We start from the raw sequence: 22,083 nt of genomic DNA on the forward strand, positions 1-22,083 counted from the left end.
TAAAGGTGGCCATACACGCAGATTTATCTGCAGATCTGTCTGTTTGGAACAAAAACATGGTTATGACAGTTGACCATTTGCTTGGAAATGCTGGAAAACTGTCACTCATCCATAACCATGTTTTTGTTCTAACCAGCCAGATCTGAAGATAAATCTTACTAGTGTATGGGCACCTTTAGACATGTGCAGGTAATTTGAAATGTGACACTTGTATAGCGGTGTACGACAGGTTCTGTATACTAAGCACAATAAAAGCCATGGTCTCTGCATTGCAGCACTTTTTGTATGCATGTTCAGAGGATAAATTTACTAAAGCTTCTAAAAATGAAAAGAGGTGATGTTGCCCATAGATATAAATCAGACTCTGTCTAGAATTTCTCTATCGCATAGAAAGTTATAGACAGAATCTGATTGGATGTGCCGAGGAACATCCCCTCATTTAATTTTTAGAATCTTTAGTAAATTTACCCCTGAGACTCCAGGGCAGATGTTTTAAGCCTGTTGAATTAATAAAGTGGCCGGGAATAACGCAGCAACCAGTCAGCTTCTGTCCTTTTTTTTTAAATCCAGCCTGTAACTTGATAGTTAAGAGCTGATTGGCTGGTGCGTTCTCACTTTCCACTTTCTCATTTCACAAGGCTTAATAATACATCTGCCCCTCAGTCACACATACATAGAAGTGTTACACATCATATTAATCAGCACAGTCAGACTCTTGGCGTGTCCCTGTTGCATAACATTGCAACAGAGATGCATTTTCGGGTAGAAAGGGCCACACGGAAGGGTCTCTTTGGCACAAATGCAGCAAAAGTAAACCGAGCGCACATCCATAGCAAAGCATAAATAGTTCAATAGCCTATATCAACAGAGTATGAGGAAATAGCAGCTTTGTGAAAAACTTAAATGTTGTAAAAAAGTGTAAATCCCCCCCCCCCTGCATTAATACCATAACAATTTTAAACCTAACGAATGTAATATATATGTATTCAGAAAAATGTACATAGGTAAAGAGTGTTACTAAAGTTTACCCCCCCAAAAAACAAGTAAAGCTCAAATCTTCATGTGGTTTATGTGAGGACAACGTGTTAAATCTATATGATAAACGTAATCTTGTATGTATGTATTTTTTTTTTGTATATGTATTTAGTGGTGCAGGTAAGACATCAGGGAAGTCGCAAGCCTCATGAATTTTGCGATTTCTATTTTATGTACCAAACTTTATTTTGTTTTCTGTCGCATACATTTCATGCACAATTGGCTTTTACCCACCGACCAGGATGCAGAGTGAAATTATAATTAAGATGTGTAGTAACAGCTAGGATTATATAGAACCACTTTAAATGTTATTCTTGGCTAAGATGTTATGTTTTGTATGGTTTTTTTTTTTTAGTCTTTAATATCGCATTTCTAAAGCGTCAAACCGCTGTGTGCCGGTATACGGATTTTTGCTCATGACGCAAGACAATTATTTGGGTTCTTAGTAGTACTTATTATTCACCTCTTCTTTAATGTTACTTCTTGTTGTGTATGTAATCACCCACTGAAAGTAGGCAGTAGAAATGCTCTGTTGGCTTCCTTGGTGGGCAGGATCCTTTTTAGAAGTTATCACCCAGTAAGCTTACATCTCCAATGTTTGTTATACTCCGCATATGCAGAACAAGTCCCGGGTCATAGCACGCATTGCCCCCTAAGCTGCAGCACAATTGACATACTGCAGCCATTTGAGGGGCCGGTGATGGAGACCATTTTTTAAAACTGGGACTTGCTGAGGCCCAGGTCTGCTTTTTCTGTTGTAGATTCACTGTCCCGAGCAGCTCGAATTCCCTGGCCATCTTGAGTAACTTGAAGGTAATTTAGAGGGCTGATAATTATGTCACAAAAGCCAGCAGGAGGCATCTATTTAAATAATAGTCCTCTGCAGCTATTGCATATTTTCATACAGCAGCTGTGTCAAAAGATGCAGCTGCTGTATGAACTGCACCCATCTATGAATCCTGTCCTCTTTTGAAGGTAATGTGTAAATATTATAAACTAGTAAGCCCGTTGTAAGCAAATGCTTCGAAAGATTGTCTTTTATGCATGTAAAAGAGAAAGAGACGAAGTTTCACTCGCTGCCAACAGATGGCAGTGTTTCGGAGACACACAAACGGACACTGCGTGTGTGTGTGTATATGTGTGTGTGTGTGTGTGTGTGTGTGTGTGTATATATACACAGAGACAGCGTCACTCCGGTCTGGAAGAAAAGTTTAAATAAACAAGACTGCAACCATGGTCTTTCAGCAACATTTCAACTCCTTTATTTGGAGTTTTTGTCAAGCCACATAGAACAAATGCACAGCATGCTCATTATATAGCAAACACAGACAAAACCAATTAACAAATCACCTCCCACATCCGGATAAGTCCGTTGGGGGCGATGTCAATCAAAAAAGCCAGTTAAAACACATAAATAAAACAATACACAAAAAAATACACAAAAGATACAACACTAGAACAAAAATACTTAATGTAACAAATTACATCAGAGACAAAGTTAAAAATCACAGTGATCAACAGTGATACAAATGTTAACCTGCAGGGCAGATGATATTAACTAGTTACATGTCGTAGCAAACTTATGTTTCAGTTTTATTAATTTAATGACACTTTATCATGTAAGCAGCATCAACATACAGGATAAACAGCAGAGAGTATATGGAAAAAATATACGGTTATTCACAAGTAACACTGTAGGCCGAGTGTCTCATTTAAACCTTTAGGTGCAAGAGTGTCGAGCCTAGTGATCCAGCGGGATTCCAGTCTCAGTAGCATTTTTTACCTATCACCGCCCCGAACTAGTGGGGGGACGTGATCGATGATACGATACCTCAGTTGCGATAGGCTGTGTTTAGCTAAGGCAAAATGCCTAGCAACAGGCTGTTCACTGTACCCCGACTGGATCGCTGCTCTGATGGCGCTGCGATGTTGATTCATGCGCTCTTTAAAGGTACAGTCAGTTTTACCTACGTAAATAAGAGAACAGGGACAGGTTATAGCATATACAACGAATTTGGTTGAACAAGTCAAATGTTGTATCTTAAACTTTTTCCCTGAAAAAGGGTGATTAAATGTGGCCCCTGTCTGTAAAAAACTACACGTAGTGCAATTAGGGCATTTGAAACAACCCAAATGCTGTTTTCTTAGAAAATAAGATGGTACAGGGGCTTTTAGTCTAGAGATGTCATTCTTAACAACCAAATCTTTGATGTTCCCACCCCGTTGATAGCATGGCATAATCAATGTATTTTTTAAAATTCTCAAATCATTATCGGTGGTAATTACTGCCCACAATTCCTTGGCTTTTTTTGCAGCCATGGAGGACAAATGATTGAATTTGTTAACCCATACATGTCTGTTTGTTTTGTTCCCGGAGGCAGTGCTAAGATGAATTTGATGGACAGGGATTCTAAGGATTTTATCCTTGACAGTATCAAGTGTTGCTTTTTCATAACCTCTGGCCAGAAACTTATCATACATCAGATCTAATTATCTGATGCCCTCGCTTCTGTCAGTTGATAAACATAATGCTCGTAGAAACTGGGAGCGGGGCAGGGCTTTCTTTAAAGGCTCGGGATGTGCACTGGAGGCCAGCAACAGGTTATTCCTATCAGTGTCTTTACAAAACAGCGTAGTTTCAAGATGTCTATCAACTTTTTTAATGGTTACATCTAAGAAATTCACTTGATCAGTATCGATGTTAAAGGTGAATTTCACCGGGTTCTCTAAAGCATAAGGAAATATTCACTAGGAATATTCAGGCGCTTTGACAGTGAGCTGATCCTACAATGTAAGCTGCTGCCTGGGTGTGAGGGTAGTCACTCCTCAATGGTACAAAAAGGAAGGAAATACTCGCACAAGGCGAGTTTAGGCAGCGCTTAAGTCAATGAAATGGAAACAAAATTTGTTTATAAAGGTATAAATCTTTTTACTGGTTAAAAAAACATGTATACACAATAATAGTACAATTTATAAACATAAAACTGTAATATAACTGAATAAAATTGAGAAGGTGGGGAATAAAAGTAAACTGGAATTAATGTAAATAAAGTTAATAAAGAAATATCCCGCCTCAAAGGACTTGTATTTGTGGGCAAATAGTGTGATCACTTGATTTGTGGAAAAACAGGTAAGTGCACTTTACCAATTGGAAGTTCTGGATCTTTGTAGAACAAATGGTGGTGGGAGCTGGATAAGTCCTCACAATAAATACGGCTGCTTGTCGTGCCGTTGGAGGGGTCAGGGATCGCTGGATGGAATCAGTCCTCTGTGGTGAGGTGTGAGACAGGTGGATAAACGTCTCCAACACCGGAGGGATGTAACTGTGGCGATGTGACCAATGGAGTTCCAGCAATGTTGGAGTATGGCTTCCGTGACCCAGGGATGGCCTCACCGGTGTGGATGTTGGTAACCAGTGGTGTCTGGGAGCATGGTGTCCGCCTTGTAGTATATTATCCAGATAAATAGCTGTAGATGGATGTCCACAATGGGGTAGATCTCACAGTAGGGTCCTGAGGCTGGGATAGGGCTAGAAGATCACCTAACGCGTTTCACTGCGTCCTGCAGCTTTATCAAAGGTGTGGGGGACTGTGTACCTGGTTCAGGTATATATACCTTCCTTAATGAGCAAGTTAGTGCACCTGTGAGGTGCAGTTTAACAATGCAAACACAATAAATAAATGAAACATCAATATGAAATATAGGTAGGCAGACATATGTCAAATAAAGTACCATAAATACTTAATGCACAATCAAAAATAATGTAGCAACTCACTTAAAAAGTCGGGTACTTGTGAGTTATCTGGGCGCCCGATTTCTAAATCGGGTCGGATCGGGCACATCGCATCGCATCGCATGCGACCATCGGATGCGATGCGATGACCCGATTTTTCCATAGGAATCAATGTTAAAATGGACTGAGTCCATTTTAACATGGAATTCAATGGGAAAAAGGGGTCCTTTTCATACCCCTACTATCCAAGTAGGCATGGAGTTGGATATAAACCTGTGGCGAGCGTAGCGAGCCACCGAGCCCGAAGCGTGGTGAGCGTAGCGAGCCCCGCGAGGGGACACAGAATACCGTCCCCTCGCGGGGCTCGCCACGCTTCGGGCTCGGTGGCTCGCTACGCTCGCCACAGGTTTATATCCAACTCCATGCCCACTTGGATAGTAGGGGTATGAAAAGGACCCCTTTTTCCCATTGAATTCCATGTTAAAATGGACTCAGTCCATTTTAACATTGATTCCTATGGAAAAATCGGGTCATCGCATCTGATGGTCGCATGCGATGCGATATCGCATCGCATCGCATCTGATTGTATGCCTTAACTTAAGGCATACAATCAAAAAATCGGGCGCCCAGATAACTCATAAGTACCAAAAGTCGTTTTTGCTATAATGAGCTACGGTCACGTGACTTGAAAGGGTCACGTGATCGGAACATAAACATGGCACATAGAGGAGTATTACATCAAAGCCGAACGTTTATAAATATATTTATTCAGGTGTCCAACACTGTATATCTCTATAAGCGCTAATGAGAGAGTAGAGAGATGTATAAATGAGTGTAAGGCTTTGATGTAATACTCCTCTATGTGCCATGTTTATGTTCCGATCACGTGACCCTTTCAAGTCACGTGACCGTAGCTCATTATAGCAAAAACGACTTTTTAAGTGAGTTGCTACATTATTTTTGATTGTGCATTAAGTATTTATGGTACTTTATTTGACATATGTCTGCCTACCTATATTTCATATTGATGTTTCATTTATTTATTGTGTTTGCATTGTTAAACTGCACCTCACAGGTGCACTAACTTGCTCATTAAGGAAGGTATATATACCTGAACCAGGTACACAGTCCCCCACACCTTTGATAAAGCTGCAGGACGCAGTGAAACGCGTTAGGTGATCTTCTAGCCCTATCCCAGCCTCAGGACCCTACTGTGAGATCTACCCCATTGTGGACATCCATCTACAGCTATTTATCTGGATAATATACTACAAGGCGGACACCATGCTCCCAGACACCACTGGTTACCAACATCCACACCGGTGAGGCCATCCCTGGGTCACGGAAGCCATACTCCAACATTGCTGGAACTCCATTGGTCACATCGCCACAGTTACATCCCTCCGGTGTTGGAGACGTTTATCCACCTGTCTCACACCTCACCACAGAGGACTGATTCCATCCAGCGATCCCTGACCCCTCCAACGGCACGACAAGCAGCCGTATTTATTGTGAGGACTTATCCAGCTCCCACCACCATTTGTTCTACAAAGATCCAGAACTTCCAATTGGTAAAGTGCACTTACCTGTTTTTCCACAAATCAAGTGATCACACTATTTTCCCACAAATACCAGTCCTTTGAGGCGGGATATTTCTTTATTAACTTTATTTACATTAATTCCAGTTTACTTTTATTCCCCACCTTCTCAATTTTATTCAGTTATATTACAGTTTTATGTTTATAAATTGTACTATTATTGTGTATACATGTTTTTTTAACCAGTAAAAAGATTTATACCTTTATAAACAAATTTTGTTTCGATTTCATTGACTTAAGCGATGCCTAAACTCGCCTTGTGCGAGTATTTCCTTCGTTCTCTAAAGCATTGTGAGTGTTAATGAGAGAGCTGAATTCTGCTGCAGACCCCCTCTAGACAATAAACAGATCGTCTATGTACCGAAAAAATGCTACAATGTTATTGGATATCGCACTTGAACTGAAAAACACATCTTGTTCGATCATGAACATGAATGAATTGGCGTACGATGGGGCCACGGCCGACCCCATCGCACACCCCTCGCATTGGAGGAAATAACTACCATCGTGAAAAAAATAGTTTTTACATAGCACCAACTCAAGTAACATTAGAAACAGATCTAATGGGGGACCTTTATATAAAGCATTATGTGTCAATATTCTCCAACTTCTGAAACGGGTCCCGGTTTCCCATACAGCCCAAGCTGGATGCACTGGACTAGAGATGGACTGTGGGTTAGGTTGTAGTAGGAGTTTGGATGTGGAAGCTATAAGCTGTGTACACACGGGCAAAAATTGCTGCCAATATGGTCGCTGAGCGACCATATTGCCAGCGATTGGAGTGTGCACTAGCGATAAATCGCCGGGTGCGCACACTCCCGTTTTCAGCCCCCTAATGGTCGCTGGTCGGAGGAGCATGCTCCTCCGACCAGCGACTTCCCCTGCTTCTTCTCCTGGGACACTGAGCAATATGATTGTTGAGCAATATATTGGTAGCAATATATTGCCAGCGATCATATTGCTACATGTGTACACAGCTTTAGAGTTGGAATGCCAAAGGTTTAGAGTACGTTGTACGGTAATAGGAATTGGGATGTGGAAGTTTTACAGTAGGTTATAATAGGAGTTTGCTGTGGAGCTACTTTATATGGTAGGTTGTAGCAGGAGTTGGGATGTGGGAGGGTTAGAGTTACTGTCATGTTGCAGGAAGTACTTGTAGTGACTGAGTTTTATTCATACTGCACTTACTATTAATACTTGTTCAAAACATAGCTGATACCTGTTTTGCTTATACTGTAGGTAGTACACTGTAATATACAATTTTGCATACACTACTGTGTTTATTCATTAAGTAATATTAAACTGTAGCATATATTTTACTATTTATTGCTATGTATTGAAGGTGAAAAATTTGTAAAAATTAGACATATGAGATATGACACACAACATGAATCTCAGTAATACAATGGTGGTACTATTGTAAAGCGCAACGGAATCTGCTGCGCTATATAAGAAACTGTAAATAAATAAATAAATAAATGATAATACTCTCTCAAGAAAATGCAACTAGTCTTAGCAGTTTAACTGCAACTGTGAATTAACTGCTGTAGGTATCAAAAAGGAGCAAGGTACTTCATATTATTTTATTGCATTACAAACATTTTGCTGAATACTGCATAAAGATGCACTAAAAGTAAATGTATTCTTTTATTTTATTTTTTTACAGGTCTGGGTAAAACAAAAAGGAAGACTAGCACTCGGGATGCCTCCCCAACTCCCAGCACTGATTCAGAATATCAGTCTAATGGTACCAACACTGACCGAATCTATGACTTAAACATACCTGCATATGTAAAATTTGCCTATACGGCTGAAAGAGATGATGAGCTTTCCCTTGTGAAAGGCTCACGAGTCATTGTTATGGAAAAATGTAGTGATGGCTGGTGGCGCGGAACATATAATGGACAGGTTGGGTGGTTTCCATCAAACTATGTAGTGGAAGAAGTTGATGAAGCCACAGCAGATTCCCCCAGTTTTCTCAGTTTGAGGAAAGGAGCATCTATAAGCAATGGTCAGAACTTTAAAATTCTCCATGTTGTTCAGACCCTGTACCCATTTAGTTCTGTAACTGAAGAAGAGCTGAACTTTGAGAAAGGAGAAATCATGGAGGTCATTGAGAAGCCGGAGAACGACCCAGAATGGTGGAAATGTAAAAATGCCAGTGGGCAAATTGGTCTTGTTCCCAAAAACTATGTTGTCATTTTAACAGATGGTCCTTCTTTAAATAGTTCTCATGTTCATCAAATAAGTTATACTGGTCCTGCTTGCATAGGTCGTTTTGCTGGCAAAGGATGGTACTATGGTGGAATTACAAGACATCAAGCAGAGTGTGCCCTAAATGAAAGAGGAATGGAGGGAGACTTTATCATTCGCGATAGCGAGTCTTCAGTAAGAAACATTTCAATTATTTATACATTACACCGTCTTTTTAAATACTAACCACTAAGTAATAATTTATTTAACTGGATTGAATGGTACTCCATGTTTTGCAGTACTGTACATTAATGTGTATGCATACTGTGCAAGTGATGTCCTTGTTTGAATCCACTCATTCTAGATTCCGGATGTTTCCTTAGATGCTGACGACTGTTTATTATAGAACAGTGGTTCTCGATTTCCGCCTGAAAGGCATGGCAGGCCATTTACGTTATTTATACGCACAACATTTGCAAAGTATAATATCAGTAATGAATATATTTATTATTAGTTAAATGTTTAGGTGTAAAAGTATATATTAATACTAAAGAGTTCACATATCCATTTTAAGGATTTTTTTAAAGCTATGTTATATTCTATCAATTTCTGGGATATACTTTAATTTTTTTCACATTTTCCTTTTATTTTACTTTTCTTAACTTTCTGATTAAGACTGTTAAAACCTACTGTATGTGGACATGCTATATCATAGGCTATAGTCAGTCACATTTTCTGGCATAAGGAGGGGCATGGTGTTATACATTTATCTGGATTTCAATAAATCTAGATAATCTGGTTTATGCAGGAAACACCGATCAGGTCACTGTAGTTTCCTGCATGTTGTTAGTACACTACTGAGAAGCATATAGATGGGGACCTCTCTAGGATATTGCTTTCCATATGTTTCTTATTATTAGCTAAATAATCAGTCTGCCCTATTGCAGGATATTTTTTGCATACCACAATAGGACCGCTGTTCTAAAAGATTAATTTCCTGGTAAAGTGTTTGCTAGTAATAAGTTTTCCTTATGTGAAATCTCAGACAAATTGAACTGCTAGATTGTGTTTTTTTGTTTTTTGCAACAAATGTCCTAATTCCTAATCTTATTTAAAAATGAGAAGTAAATTACGTGAGCTTTTCCTCCTGTATGCCAAGTGTAGACAACTGTGGCACTCCAACTGCTTTGGAACCCTGGGGCAGATTTATTAAGCTTGGTGAAGTGATAGTGTCTGGTTTTTATCACCGGCCAATCAGCTCCTATCTGTGAAGTTACAGGCTTGGTTTGAAAAATGACAGGTAGGAACTGATTGGCCGATGATAAAAAAAACAGACACTTTGGGCCTTATTCTGATCGGTGCGGCCGGATCCGAATATGCGGCCAGCCGTGCGTGCGAAACCCCGCCTTCCATACGGATCGCCAACTCCGTCCGTACGCGGTAAAAAGCTAGCCGAACGGACCGCACGTGTATTTTTCATGGAATACGCCTCCTCCATCTCAGGGAACCTCCCCCATCATTCGATGGTCGCAGACCATCGAATGCAGGACCGAGTGGTCCACCAGCTCCCGCAACCTCAGACCACACGGACATTTTTCCGTGCAAAAGCAGGGATCTGGGCAGGCAGCTGACATCCGGCGATGTCATATGTCCGCCCCCTACACGTGCGTCACGACTGCATTACCATACGTACGCCCAGCGTTTGCATGGGAACGCCCATGAAACGCGGGGCGTATGCATATGGTAATGAGCCCAAATAGCCCTTCACGCCCCTCTCCACCCCCTGTTCGGAGTGTTCACATTTCATGCGGGATTTGGCCGTACGCCCCGCTCGCACATGCGCAGAGACAAAACATCGGCGGCACGAACGCACGCGGATATTACTGCACCAACCAGAATAAGGCCCTTTATCACTTCACCAAGCTTAATAAATCTACCCCCCTGTTTCACTGTTAATCCTTTGAGTGCCAACATCTCTTTGAGAGCGGTGCAAAATATCCACTAAAAATGCCAGTGGCTCTCACATTAATTATATAAATTTAAATAAAAAATGTTTTGTAAAAATGATTATATTTCCTGTATAAGGTAAATTAAATATTATGATGAATAAAAATGTTCGCTTGGCAATTCTCACACCTATTTTGACAAATTCACTTGAAAATAAAGGGTGGTACTTGTGTAATATCTGGGCGCCCGTTTTTTTTCATCTGGTCGGAAAAATCGGGTCCATCGCATGCGATGCGATGGACCCGATTTTTACATAGGATCCAATGTTAACCCCTTCAGTGGTGGGTTTTTCTGGGGCAGGAGTACCTAAATAGGACAGGTTTTTCCTGTCCCAGAAAAACCATCCACTGATGGGTTAGAGGAGTCCTAGTGCTCCCCTTCCCTCCTGTGACCCCCCCCCCCCCCCGCCCCTCCGCTCCAGTGATCTACAGCGGAGCTCCCCTGCTGCTGCGGCCGCTGTCAGTCATAGCAGCACACTAGCAGGCAGGCTCGGCTAGGCTCGGGAGGACTCAGACGCCTAAACACCCGAGCGATCTGAGTCCCCCGAGCTGTGCCGAACATCCCCGAGCCTGCCGCCATCTCTCCCACAGTAATGGCGGCGGCAGGGGAGCTCCGGCGAACGATCGCCGGAGCGAAGGTATGGGGGGGGGGGCACAACACTGGACACTGGAGGTGGGGAGGGACTCGGAGCGGCCTAGTGAGGGTTGCTGCTGAGGTGATGCGCTAGTGGTGCACACCTGCAGGCACCACTGGCGCACACCTGTAGATTTGTGGCATGGCCGGAAATTTTCCGGGACTGCCACGGAAGGGGTTAAATGCCCCCAGACCCCATTTTTAATTGTATACCCACCCTTTTCATAAGCCCACTATCCACGTTGGATTTTATATAGTATGGCGAGCGCAGCAAGCCAACGAGCCCGAAGCGTGGCGAGCGGGCGCGGAATACATGTTAAGTAATCCGCATCCCCTCGTGGGGCACGCTGCGCTCGCCACGCTTCACACTGGCTGCGCTCGCCACACTATATAAAATCAACTCCATGCCAACGTGGATAGTGGGGGTATGAAAAGGGTGGGTATACAATTAAAAATGGGGTCTGGGGGGCATTTAACATTGGACCCAATGTAAAATCGGGTCTCAGGGACCATTTAACATTGGATCCAATGTAAAAATCGGGTCCATCGCATCACATTTGATTTGGTTGCATGCGATGCGATCGACCCGATTTTTCCAACCCGATGAAAAAATCGGGTCCATCGCATCTGATTGCATGCCTTAAGTTAAGGCATGCAATCAAAAAATCGGGCACCCAGATATTACACAAGTACCTAAAAGGTTAAGACATGGCCGAACTGTAGGATTTATAGTATCACAGCAGCTGGATGCTGTCGGTAGGCTGTGTGAAAGTGCCTCTATATCAAGTTGTAACACAAATTTGTTGAGGGGAATTGTGCTGCAGATGCCTTCAGAGGGTGTCTATTTAAACCTAACTTTAGTTTGACATGCTGACAAACCTAGATATCAGTAAAGAGCTGATCTTTCTACTGAATTCTTTTGAATCAATAATGAATCATTAGTACCAGTTGCTTTTAGAACTACTATCAAGGAATATGACCACATTCCGTATTTTTTAGGTAAATTTTGTGGAAAGGGGAAACAGTCATCTGTCAGACCACACTTAGGTCGACAGTCATTAGGGTGACCCCGGAAGGTCGACTGGCTCCAAGGTCGACAGGGTTAAAGGTCGACATGGGTTTAGGTCGACATGAGTTTTTCACTGTTTTTAGAGCCGACGTGCCTACAGGCGGTATTTCATGCCCTGCCATCCACTAGGGCATCACGAGCAAAGCAAGCAATGCGAGGGGCTGCGGTTCAACTCCAACTGTGTCCATGTCGACTGTCGACATTCGGGTCAAAAAAACAGTGAAAAACTCATGTCGACCTAATGACTGTCGATCTAAACCCATGTCCACCTTGGGTCATGTCGACCTTGACCCATGTCGACATTTAACCCTGTCGACCTTGGGGCCAGTCAACCTAATGACTGTAGACCTAAGTCTGTTCTGAGAGATGTACCGATTCCGTGGAAAGACTAGTATTTCTTATATTATACCACACTGCAGACCTCTACTCTCACACAGATGTGCAAATGTACAGCACATTGCATTGTAGTAAGCTCTAAAAAGGGGAATTTTGTATTAAGAGCTGTGGTTGAGGGCTTTGCAGGTGAATTGTTAGTATTTTACATGGATTCTTGAGGCTGTGAAGAGCCAGTGTAGAGGTTTGCAGATTGGTACAATAAAAGACTAGTCTTTCCACAACATTGTGTATAAATTATAGTAATAAATTAGAGAGATTAATGCAAGATAGGAGGTGGTTGTGTCTGTGCAATAAGAAGGGCATATCTTTAAAATATTTCAAAGGAAGAGGTTATAACTGGAAGTAATAATAGTGGTGTTAAATGTAAGAGATTTCAGGGGAGATGGTAACTGTATGGCGGAGAATACCTGGGCGTTGATCATTTAAAGTAATAAGTGGTTGTATCAGAGATTGGTTGTTAAATGAGTAAGTCAGAGTAACTTGCACTATTAAATCCCAGTGCTGATTTTACGCCAAAAAAACACATGGATCGCCAATCCTGATTCGCTAAAAAATGTGATCTGGCATCTGTGAAACTGGACTCAAAAATGGACAGAAATGCCGATGATTGAATACCGATCAGCGATTTATTGCTGATCTTTTTCACCAGGCCAGGAAATTCGGACAGGATTGAATACCCCCCATAGACTTCTATGGGACCTGGCTACAATTCAAATGCTTGCTTCATACTGAATCTTGATCACACTACAGCATGCTGCTTTATATACACATGTACAAGGGCGTAACTACCATAGGTGCAAGGGGTGCAGCTGCTATGGGGCCCAGAGCTGAAGGGGGCCCATCTTTGCTGTCTAAGTATATGTTTTACACACATTTATCACCATCAGTTGCTAAAGAGGGGGCCCTTACAAACTTTTGCTATGGGGCCCACGATTATCTAGGTACGCCTCTGCACATGTAGCCACTCCTAGGTTTGTTGCGATGTATACGCACCATGGCAAACATCCAGGTAAATCAGCACTGATACGGATACCAGCATACTGCAATGCTATACGTAAGTTTGTCCCACCTGGGACCAGATGTACTATGCTTGAAAAGTGATATCATGGAGAGTGATAAACCACCAGCCAATCAGCCACTAACTGCCATGTCACAGTGTGTTTGAAAAATGACAGAAGCTGATTGGTTGGACGTACTGTATATCACACTCTCCATTTTATCACTTTTCAAAGATTACTACATCTGGCCCCTAATGAGGCCAGGACCAACAGATTTCATTACACGCAAACTACTTGGACATACCACTGTCTTGCACAGAGCCTCTATATATACAATCTATACAGTATAAGTTGAATGACCAGCTGAATGAACTGCTATAAATAGAGCCTGTAGGCCAGTAAGCCCAGAAAAGCGATAAAATGGAGAGTGATAAGCCACCAACCAATCAGCTCCTACCTGTCATTTTTTAAACACAGCCTGTGACATGGCAGGTAAGAGCTGATTGGTGGTTTATCACTCTCCATTTTATCACTTTTCAAGCTTAGTAGATCTAGCCATCTGTACGATATAATTGTGCAAAAACGCTGGCACTCAACTCCAGAAGGAAACTTTTTGCCCGGTGCCTTCAGTATAAGTACAGGCAATGCTGTCCCATGTAGATAATAGGAGAAGACTGCGTCACTCGGGACTGGTTCAATAACAAACAACTCATAGCCAGACAATGGTTAAGTTGACGTTTCAGCCCTCAGGCTTTTAAGCTGAGGGCTGAAACGTCAACTTAACCATTGTCTGGCTATGAGTTGTTTGTTATTGAACCAGTCCCGAGTGACGCAGTCTTCTCCTATTATATATATATATATATATATATATATATATATATATATATATATATATATATATATATATATATATATATATATATATATATATATATATATATATATATATATATAGTGGTGTGTGGGCAGATTGGCACTCGTCTGTACTGTAATGCTTGCTCCGGTGCCCTATAGAACATTATGTATATACTAGTCCAGGAGAGAAGTGGCACTCGCAACGTTTCAGGGTCAAACGTACCCCTTTATTAACAATGCTGCACCTTGATAAAGGGGTAGTGTTGACCCTGAAATGTTAGGTTTTGTACACGGTCTTTATGGATAAAATAATTCCGACATTAGGCTGGATGTATAGCCTATATATCCAGCCTAATGTCGTTATTTATGTTCGCGTGCACACCCTCGTCTGCCTATTGAATTTTCTGTAAGGGCAACAAACGCTACTGATCTTATTTCATTGGAAGTGCCAGACCCTTGATTTGCTACAGATATAAAATGGATGGATGGATATCTCTGGATGCGATATTCGAAGTCCGATTTTAGTTTTTTTGTGAGATTTTGCCAAAAAATTGCACATGTCTAAAAATCGCACCCTATTACATGATCTCAACTCAGAAGCTCATGAGACAGTTATAAACCTGCCTCCGTATACTCCATCCTCCCTCACCTTGTCTGTAAAAGAAAAAAGATAAGAAAACAAGGGTAAATCCGCCAAGGCATTGTTACCCTATAGTCTAATGCTCTTCAAGAGAGATTGGGGGAATCATTACTTGAATATGTTTATAAAAAAGTAAATGTATAATAAAAGTATAAATATGCATGTTTATTTATATTTTTCAGCCAAGTGATTTATCCATATCTCTAAAGGCATCAAGGAAAAACAAACACTTCAAAGTGCAGCTGGTGGACAATGTATATTGTATTGGACAAAGGAGATTTAAGAATATGGATGAACTAGTGGAACATTACAAAAAAGCACCCATCTTCACTAGTGAACATGGAGACAAGTTGTACCTTGTCAGAGCACTAAAGTGACAACAGACACTGGCCTCCAAAACTTCAAGCCTTAGTTCCGATAAAAATTACTGTCATGGAGCAGAGCCATCATTACAAAGGAAGCAGTCTTAACAATACCGGCTCCTCTAATACTACAAACACTCTTACATAGTACTTTTATCTTTTTTATTTGTGTGTGTGTGTTCTGTCTTTTTTGTTTGTAAGTCATCTTGCCCTCAGGTTAAAAACCTCACTTAAGTGACCACTGTAAGCACTCACTGTCATGCCTTGGTTTAAGGTCTCCTATTCTGCACATGTTTACAGTTCATAGCTAGTTACAGCTAGCAGTAAGATTAGGAGGCAACTTGAAACAGTGTTAACATACTCCCAAAATTATTATTTTATCATGTTAAAATCAAATATTTATTATAAACATTAGACACAGTTGAAATGCACTGAATCTACAGCAAATAATGTAGATATGCTGTATCGATTGTGGCTGTGAATGTTGTAGCCTTGTTGCTTACCAGGTAGTTTTATTATAACAGATCATAGGCTCTAGAACCACAGAAACACCCCTTACACTGTGCAGTACTCTGCCACTACAATAACTACTCACTTCGCTGCAGAGTACACCAAGTAATGTAAAGCAGCAATGCATCTGAAACTTTTTTGGTAAATGATTGTGGTTAATAGTGTATTAGGTAAAATTATAGGATGTTCATAAGCAAATTATTTTTTCAAGTTTTACATGAAAAGTAAACCAAATGTGCCATCCACATATTCCCTAGCCCTCCTCCCACCACACCTGTTATAATTACACAATGAAGTATTTAATTCTAAAAGTAAAATGTATGTGTAACTGACTGTTTATGCGAATACAGACCAATAAAAATGTGTTTTTGAAATGGTTGCTGCAACTGATCATAGTGTTTTAGTACTTGATGAAAATGTTTATGTTCCTTGGCTCGTCTCTGCCAACAATTTGGGATAGCCTTTTACAGGTTTGGCTCACTGGTTGTTAAATATCATTCCATATCCACAGTGATTTAAGGTAAAACTTCCATAATTTATCTTTGCATATGAACTGCAGAAAGAAAATCTATTTACAACATTTCCTAAACAGTTGGTGACTTACATTTGTACATTATTATTCAATCCCGGGCGCTATTTCCGGAATTCTCTGCTATTTTTTGACAACTCTTGGACTTTCCGACACTCAAAACATGAATTCCAACTGTCGAGTTGCAATCGAGAAAAAAAGCCTGGGATTCCAACTGTCGGGACGTTCCGGCAATCGGAATCCCAGATTAAATACCCCCTAAATCATTGATACCAACCTGATATAATCAAAAATTATTGTGTCAGAAACCCCAAAAATAATTTCAAGGCATTTAGCTACATTTAGTTAATGCTTTTGCGCATTGTGTCCACATCCCTAGTCAGGATAGCCAAAAATGCCATTATAATTTATATTTAAACCACGGGTCACAACTGCCTGTACGTCCCGACAGCTGTGACCCTGGCCCATGTTCATTTCGCCCACCTGAATATTGGCAGGCGGGATTCAATGTCCCACCTGCTGATCGGAAAAAAGGGGGCGTGTCCACGTAAACAGCCGTGGATTGTCGAGATACAGCCATGAACTCGTGACAATTCTTGGCTGCTCTCGGCAAAACACTTAAAGTCGGACACGTTCTGTCGATCTGCCTCTTCAATGCTGTCGGGAAAGACAGCATTGAATAGGCGCACGCCGCTATTTCCCCTGTTTGAAATGGCGGGGGGTATTGAATATCCCCCTTAAGCTAAATTTGTCTTTTCAAGTTAACATTTTAAGAACATTCAAACTTTTTTTTTAAAGAACATTTAGATAAAAAAACAAAAGCATATTGACATTCAAAAAAGTTAAATTTTATTTTTGCTTATTTTAGATAATAATTATGGTGTTTGGCTGGAATGTTTCCTGAAAGTTTCACAATAAAATATTTTCTTGTTTTATATTAAGTACAATCTAATTAATACGAAGTGTTGATATTTGAAGCTCAATAGATATTGTATTGCAAAATATAGTCTCTAATACATTTTATTTTTGCAGCACTTTTAATATGCAATAAATCTGTATAGCAGACCAATTTAGTGGTACAGTATTCAGATGCATAAATGTCTATGCAATTAGATACCTGGGTTACACTACAAAGTCACATTTTAACATGGTCTTGTAAGATGTCACTCTCTCAACACAAATCTAACAATGCTGTGTTACATGTTAAAAAGTAGTCAAGTGTCTCTTGCTCCTGCCTTAAAATTTAAGCCATCCTTTCTTCAAGTGCAGAGAGTATAGCTTGATGAGACAGTTTTCAGTTTACTACAGTATATAATACCGTACTGTGGAATGATCTTCCATTGAGAAGGCCAGTCTCGAATCATGAATCCTCCCAAAGTGGTGTTGCTCATTGCCATTTGCCTAATCTGCTTGGCTTCATTCAGTAAGCAACTTTCATTTTTTTTTATCAGACATTTGTATGTGTATTTACCTTGTTCTACATTTTTCATGTTACATCATTTAGTGTATGTATGTATGTATGCTTCGCCCACCATGCATTGGGCAAGGTGCATTGCTCTGCACATTTTACCATCTACGTGGACTAAGATTGGGAACGGTAAAGTATGGAAAAAATAAAATGATAATTTGAGATAAACTGGGTTTTTTTTATGCTTGCTTGTGTAGACCTATTGAATCTCAAATTAGTGCATGTCCATCCAAAGTCTGATTCTCTCTCTGTGCAGTCATCCTTCTATATTATATATGCACATTTATTTAAATATTGTTTGTAAATTAGGACTGATTTCTTTTTGTTTTTTTTTCTGTATGCATTCTCTATTTAAAAGCAGGCACGGATAGGAAAATACATTTCTTGCCATTCTGTCATTGCAACAACTAATATGTACTCACACATCATGGGCTACTTTTCTTGACTACAGCAATAACAAATATGTGCATGCTGTTTAAGTTTTGTTTGTTTTTGTTTCAAATTAAAATCTTATTTGCCATCTATCTGTTCAGGTGCAAAACATTTTTAGGATTGGTGTAGACAGATGTGGTTGGTGGGAGTTATATTATGTGTTGGTTTGGTATATTCTACATCCTGGGTCACTTATAACGGTACTTGTGTAGTTTCACGGCGCCAGCATGGTTCTACGCTCGCCACAAACTATGTAAAATAAAGTCACTTAACTCCATGCCAACATGGATAGTTCATACCTCCACTATCCATGTTGGCATGGAGTTGATTTTAAATAGCGTGGCGAGCGTAGTGAGCCACCGAGCCCGCAGCGTGGGCGAGTGAAGCATGAACCATGCTGGCGCCGTGAAACTACACAAGTACCCTTATAACTGTGTGTATGTGTTTCCCCCATACAAAATGTGTATGTCAAATACACAGTATAGATATTTGACACAATTTCTATGGGCTGGAAAATTTATTGGATGCATTACATTTTATTTTTACTGTTTTTTAGCCCTTAGTGATGGTAGAGTCTCAGGATGGACTTCATCCATGCCTCACCTGTCATTCAGCAATTCTGGATCATTATAGCAATGATCCATTACTAATGAGGGGCAGGCTCTAATATAACCCATCTCTTGGATGAAGTTAAATTGAGTCTGTGCTTTACTGATCTTGTGGCCAGCCAGCACTGGAACCAGAGGTGGTGCCTGTCCTATTTGAACACTTTATGGCCCATTGCTTGTTTCCAGTGTGTCCCAGTGATGACACTGGTAAAGTATATGAATAAGGTCCTAAATTACACCCAATAAATATTGTTTGGTCATTTTTATTTTAGCACAAAAGCATTGTAGCTCGTTCACCAAAACATTCTGATTCGTTCTTATTCAATATTTGGATACTCTAGCAGCCGATGGATAATTTTAATAGCATTTTTTTATGTTTGTATGAACATTGGCATTTGAATGCCAACAATCCTCACAATACAGTCTATGCATTATTTATTTATTTTATAACAATTTCCAATTAAATGGACATGGGGTCATAAAGGGTTAAGAGCCAAATTTGTATCTTGAAAGACTAAAGGTTGAAGGAGTTACAAAACAAAAAAAGGCATATGACTGGATGCATCAACATTTTCTGTATATTTGACATCACCTAAGAAACCTCCCTTGTGGTGATACATTTATTTGGTCTCAGATCTGACACTTTTGAATATCTAAATATTGTACAATCTTTTTAAATTACTGCATTAAGTAGCTTTTGTGTATAATGCCATTATTATATATCTTTAGCTAATGTAATGTGTATTTGTACCTCTTCTATGCCTTGTATTTTATGGCATCCCCCCAGGTTAGACTGTATGTAATGCTTTTCGATGAAGGTTAACTGTCACTGCTGGAAAAGGATGCCATTCCTTGGAGATCAGCTTTGTATTGGCAAGTGTTGATGGACTGTTGCTCATCAGTGGACCAATTTTTCAGCTATACCAGTGGGGAAGAAATTGTTTAATTAAAACAGTTAATGATCGCTGATTAATGAAAGCTTGACTTTACCACAGTCCACTTTTGGAGAGATAATTAAGGATTCCCATGGGTTGTGACAAACCACCATTAAGTGATAATGCTACTCGAGACAACTGACGGGTTAACATATGAGCGTTCTAACCTTGTCAAAGCAAACTCGGTCTTCAAGGACATTTTCTGATGCAGTGCCTGTATTTTTCAGACCTTTTCGATGCCAGATGCTATGAATTACCATACGGTAATAACAATTTTCAATTAGATTTCACACTTCCTCCAGAAATAATTTGTATTTGATAATATTTTTGAAGCAACAATATTTTGTTTATACAGTATATTAACCCTTGAACACATATAGGTAATGAAATCCCCCCCCCCCCCCCCCCCCAAATTTATATATGTAGTCTAGGTTTAAGAATGAATTAGGTTATTTAAAGTTTTCACAAATATTCTTTACATTTTGTGTTATACACACAAGAAATAAATACATACTATTTCTGATTATTATTATTATTTTTTAGGCTTATAATTTTTTTTTTGCATACAGCACTTCGAGAAGTACAGGACCTACTGCTTCTATAAAGTTACAGACACATTAAGCTATTCTAATTATGGTCTGGGGGTGTTTCTGTTGCAGTGTGTCGATTTGGTGTATTTTTTTTATTAAGAGAACTACACAAATATGGTTAAAATGAAAACCACTATGCCTGGTGCCACAACTTACATGGCATTTGAAAACATCCTATACTCTTTTAATTAATATACACATCAGGAGGGATTCTGAACTGGGAGCAAAGTAAAATCAAAAAGTAATTGCACCCTGACACACATTGTTGAAATGTAAGGGGTTCAAATACATTTTATTGCATGCCAAACACGTTCTGGACAGATTTATTTAACACTGCAATTCACTGCAGGTATTCCCCCATCCCCCCTTAAGTCTAAGAGGGGAATTCAATTAGACCTGCGTGTGAAAAAATATGGAAGCCTTGGGCTTTAATGTCCAGTGTAATTCATTTAGAGACCATTTTTTTTTTAAATGATATTTTACCCTGTTATCGGGTTTTACCCTGTTATCGGGTTTAACACGCAGAAACCCAGATATGTTCCCAGACTTTTGTGTTAACATGGTTTGGACACTTGATAACAGGCTATTTCAGGGATTTCTTTTCTGGTCTCAGACCCCAAAAGAAATCACATACAGTGTGAAATTATTTTGTCAAGGTGAAGTAATGTTCTCTTCTTTTTTTTTGTTTACTCTCAACCTTCTATGCTGCAATGATGGCAAAAAACCACAAACTACCTCGACTTCTTCCCTTTAGTTCAGAAAAGTGTTATTGACAACAGAATCGTGCAATCGAAGCACAGAAATGAGTAGTTCTGAGGCTTCAACTGTCTATTACAGACATTCAATATCATGTATCAGGAGATATTAAAATAAGTTGTGGCATCAGACATGGCACTCATGTCAATAGGGAAGTTCAGGAGTAAAATAGAAATCACTTGTAGGGGTCCAGTAAGAATCCATCATACAAATGTTAGTATTTGAGGCACATGCCTCTTTATAAAACATTTGACCTTTTACTGTAGGTTTGCTATTTCATTAATGTTTAAGAGTTGCAGTGCTCCTCCAATTTTGGAGCAGAGCTGTGCTGTGTACAATATTTGCTCTTTACATGAATTGTCTGTTTTCCAAAATGGAGTAGAAGTGCCCTACATTACCTCAGATTGTCCTTCCCATACGGTTGGTATATGCTATAGGTCTAATCAGACTTCTGGCATGCCACCGGTGAGAGGCCATGCAAAGGAAATTAAAGGAGATAAGTAAAGTACAAATATTTCTAAGCTATGTTAAAGGTGGACAAGATTTGAGATGAATTTTGCCATATTTGATTCCCATTTCCTTCTATGCAGCATGGAAATATACCAATATTATCTTGTATTGTGATGCAATAGGTGATGTAGAAATTCCAAGATTATGAACATTTCAATATAAATTACATGACATGTGTATCAGAATGTTTATGTATTTTTCTTATGTACATATTAATTTATATTTA

At 39.9% G+C, this 22,083-nt stretch overlaps 1 protein-coding gene across 2 annotated transcripts in view; it reads left to right on the plus strand.

Moving 5' to 3' along the window:
* Positions 1–16,408, plus strand: part of NCK2 (NCK adaptor protein 2) — a 52,424-nt gene extending 36,016 nt beyond the window's left edge. For both annotated transcript variants that reach the window (XM_083173994.1, XM_083173993.1), the window contains exons 3-4: positions 8,033–8,754; positions 15,340–16,408. In XM_083173994.1, the coding sequence (XP_083030120.1) occupies positions 8,033–8,754; positions 15,340–15,534 (917 nt within the window). In that variant the 3' untranslated portion in view covers positions 15,535–16,408. The remainder of the gene's footprint in view (positions 1–8,032; positions 8,755–15,339) is intronic.
* Positions 16,409–22,083: the final 5,675 nt, after the last annotated feature.

The sequence above is a fragment of the Crinia signifera genome, chromosome 2 (assembly GCF_055691185.1).
Source record: "Crinia signifera chromosome 2, ASM5569118v1, whole genome shotgun sequence".
NCBI classification, from domain to species: domain Eukaryota; kingdom Metazoa; phylum Chordata; class Amphibia; order Anura; family Myobatrachidae; genus Crinia; species Crinia signifera.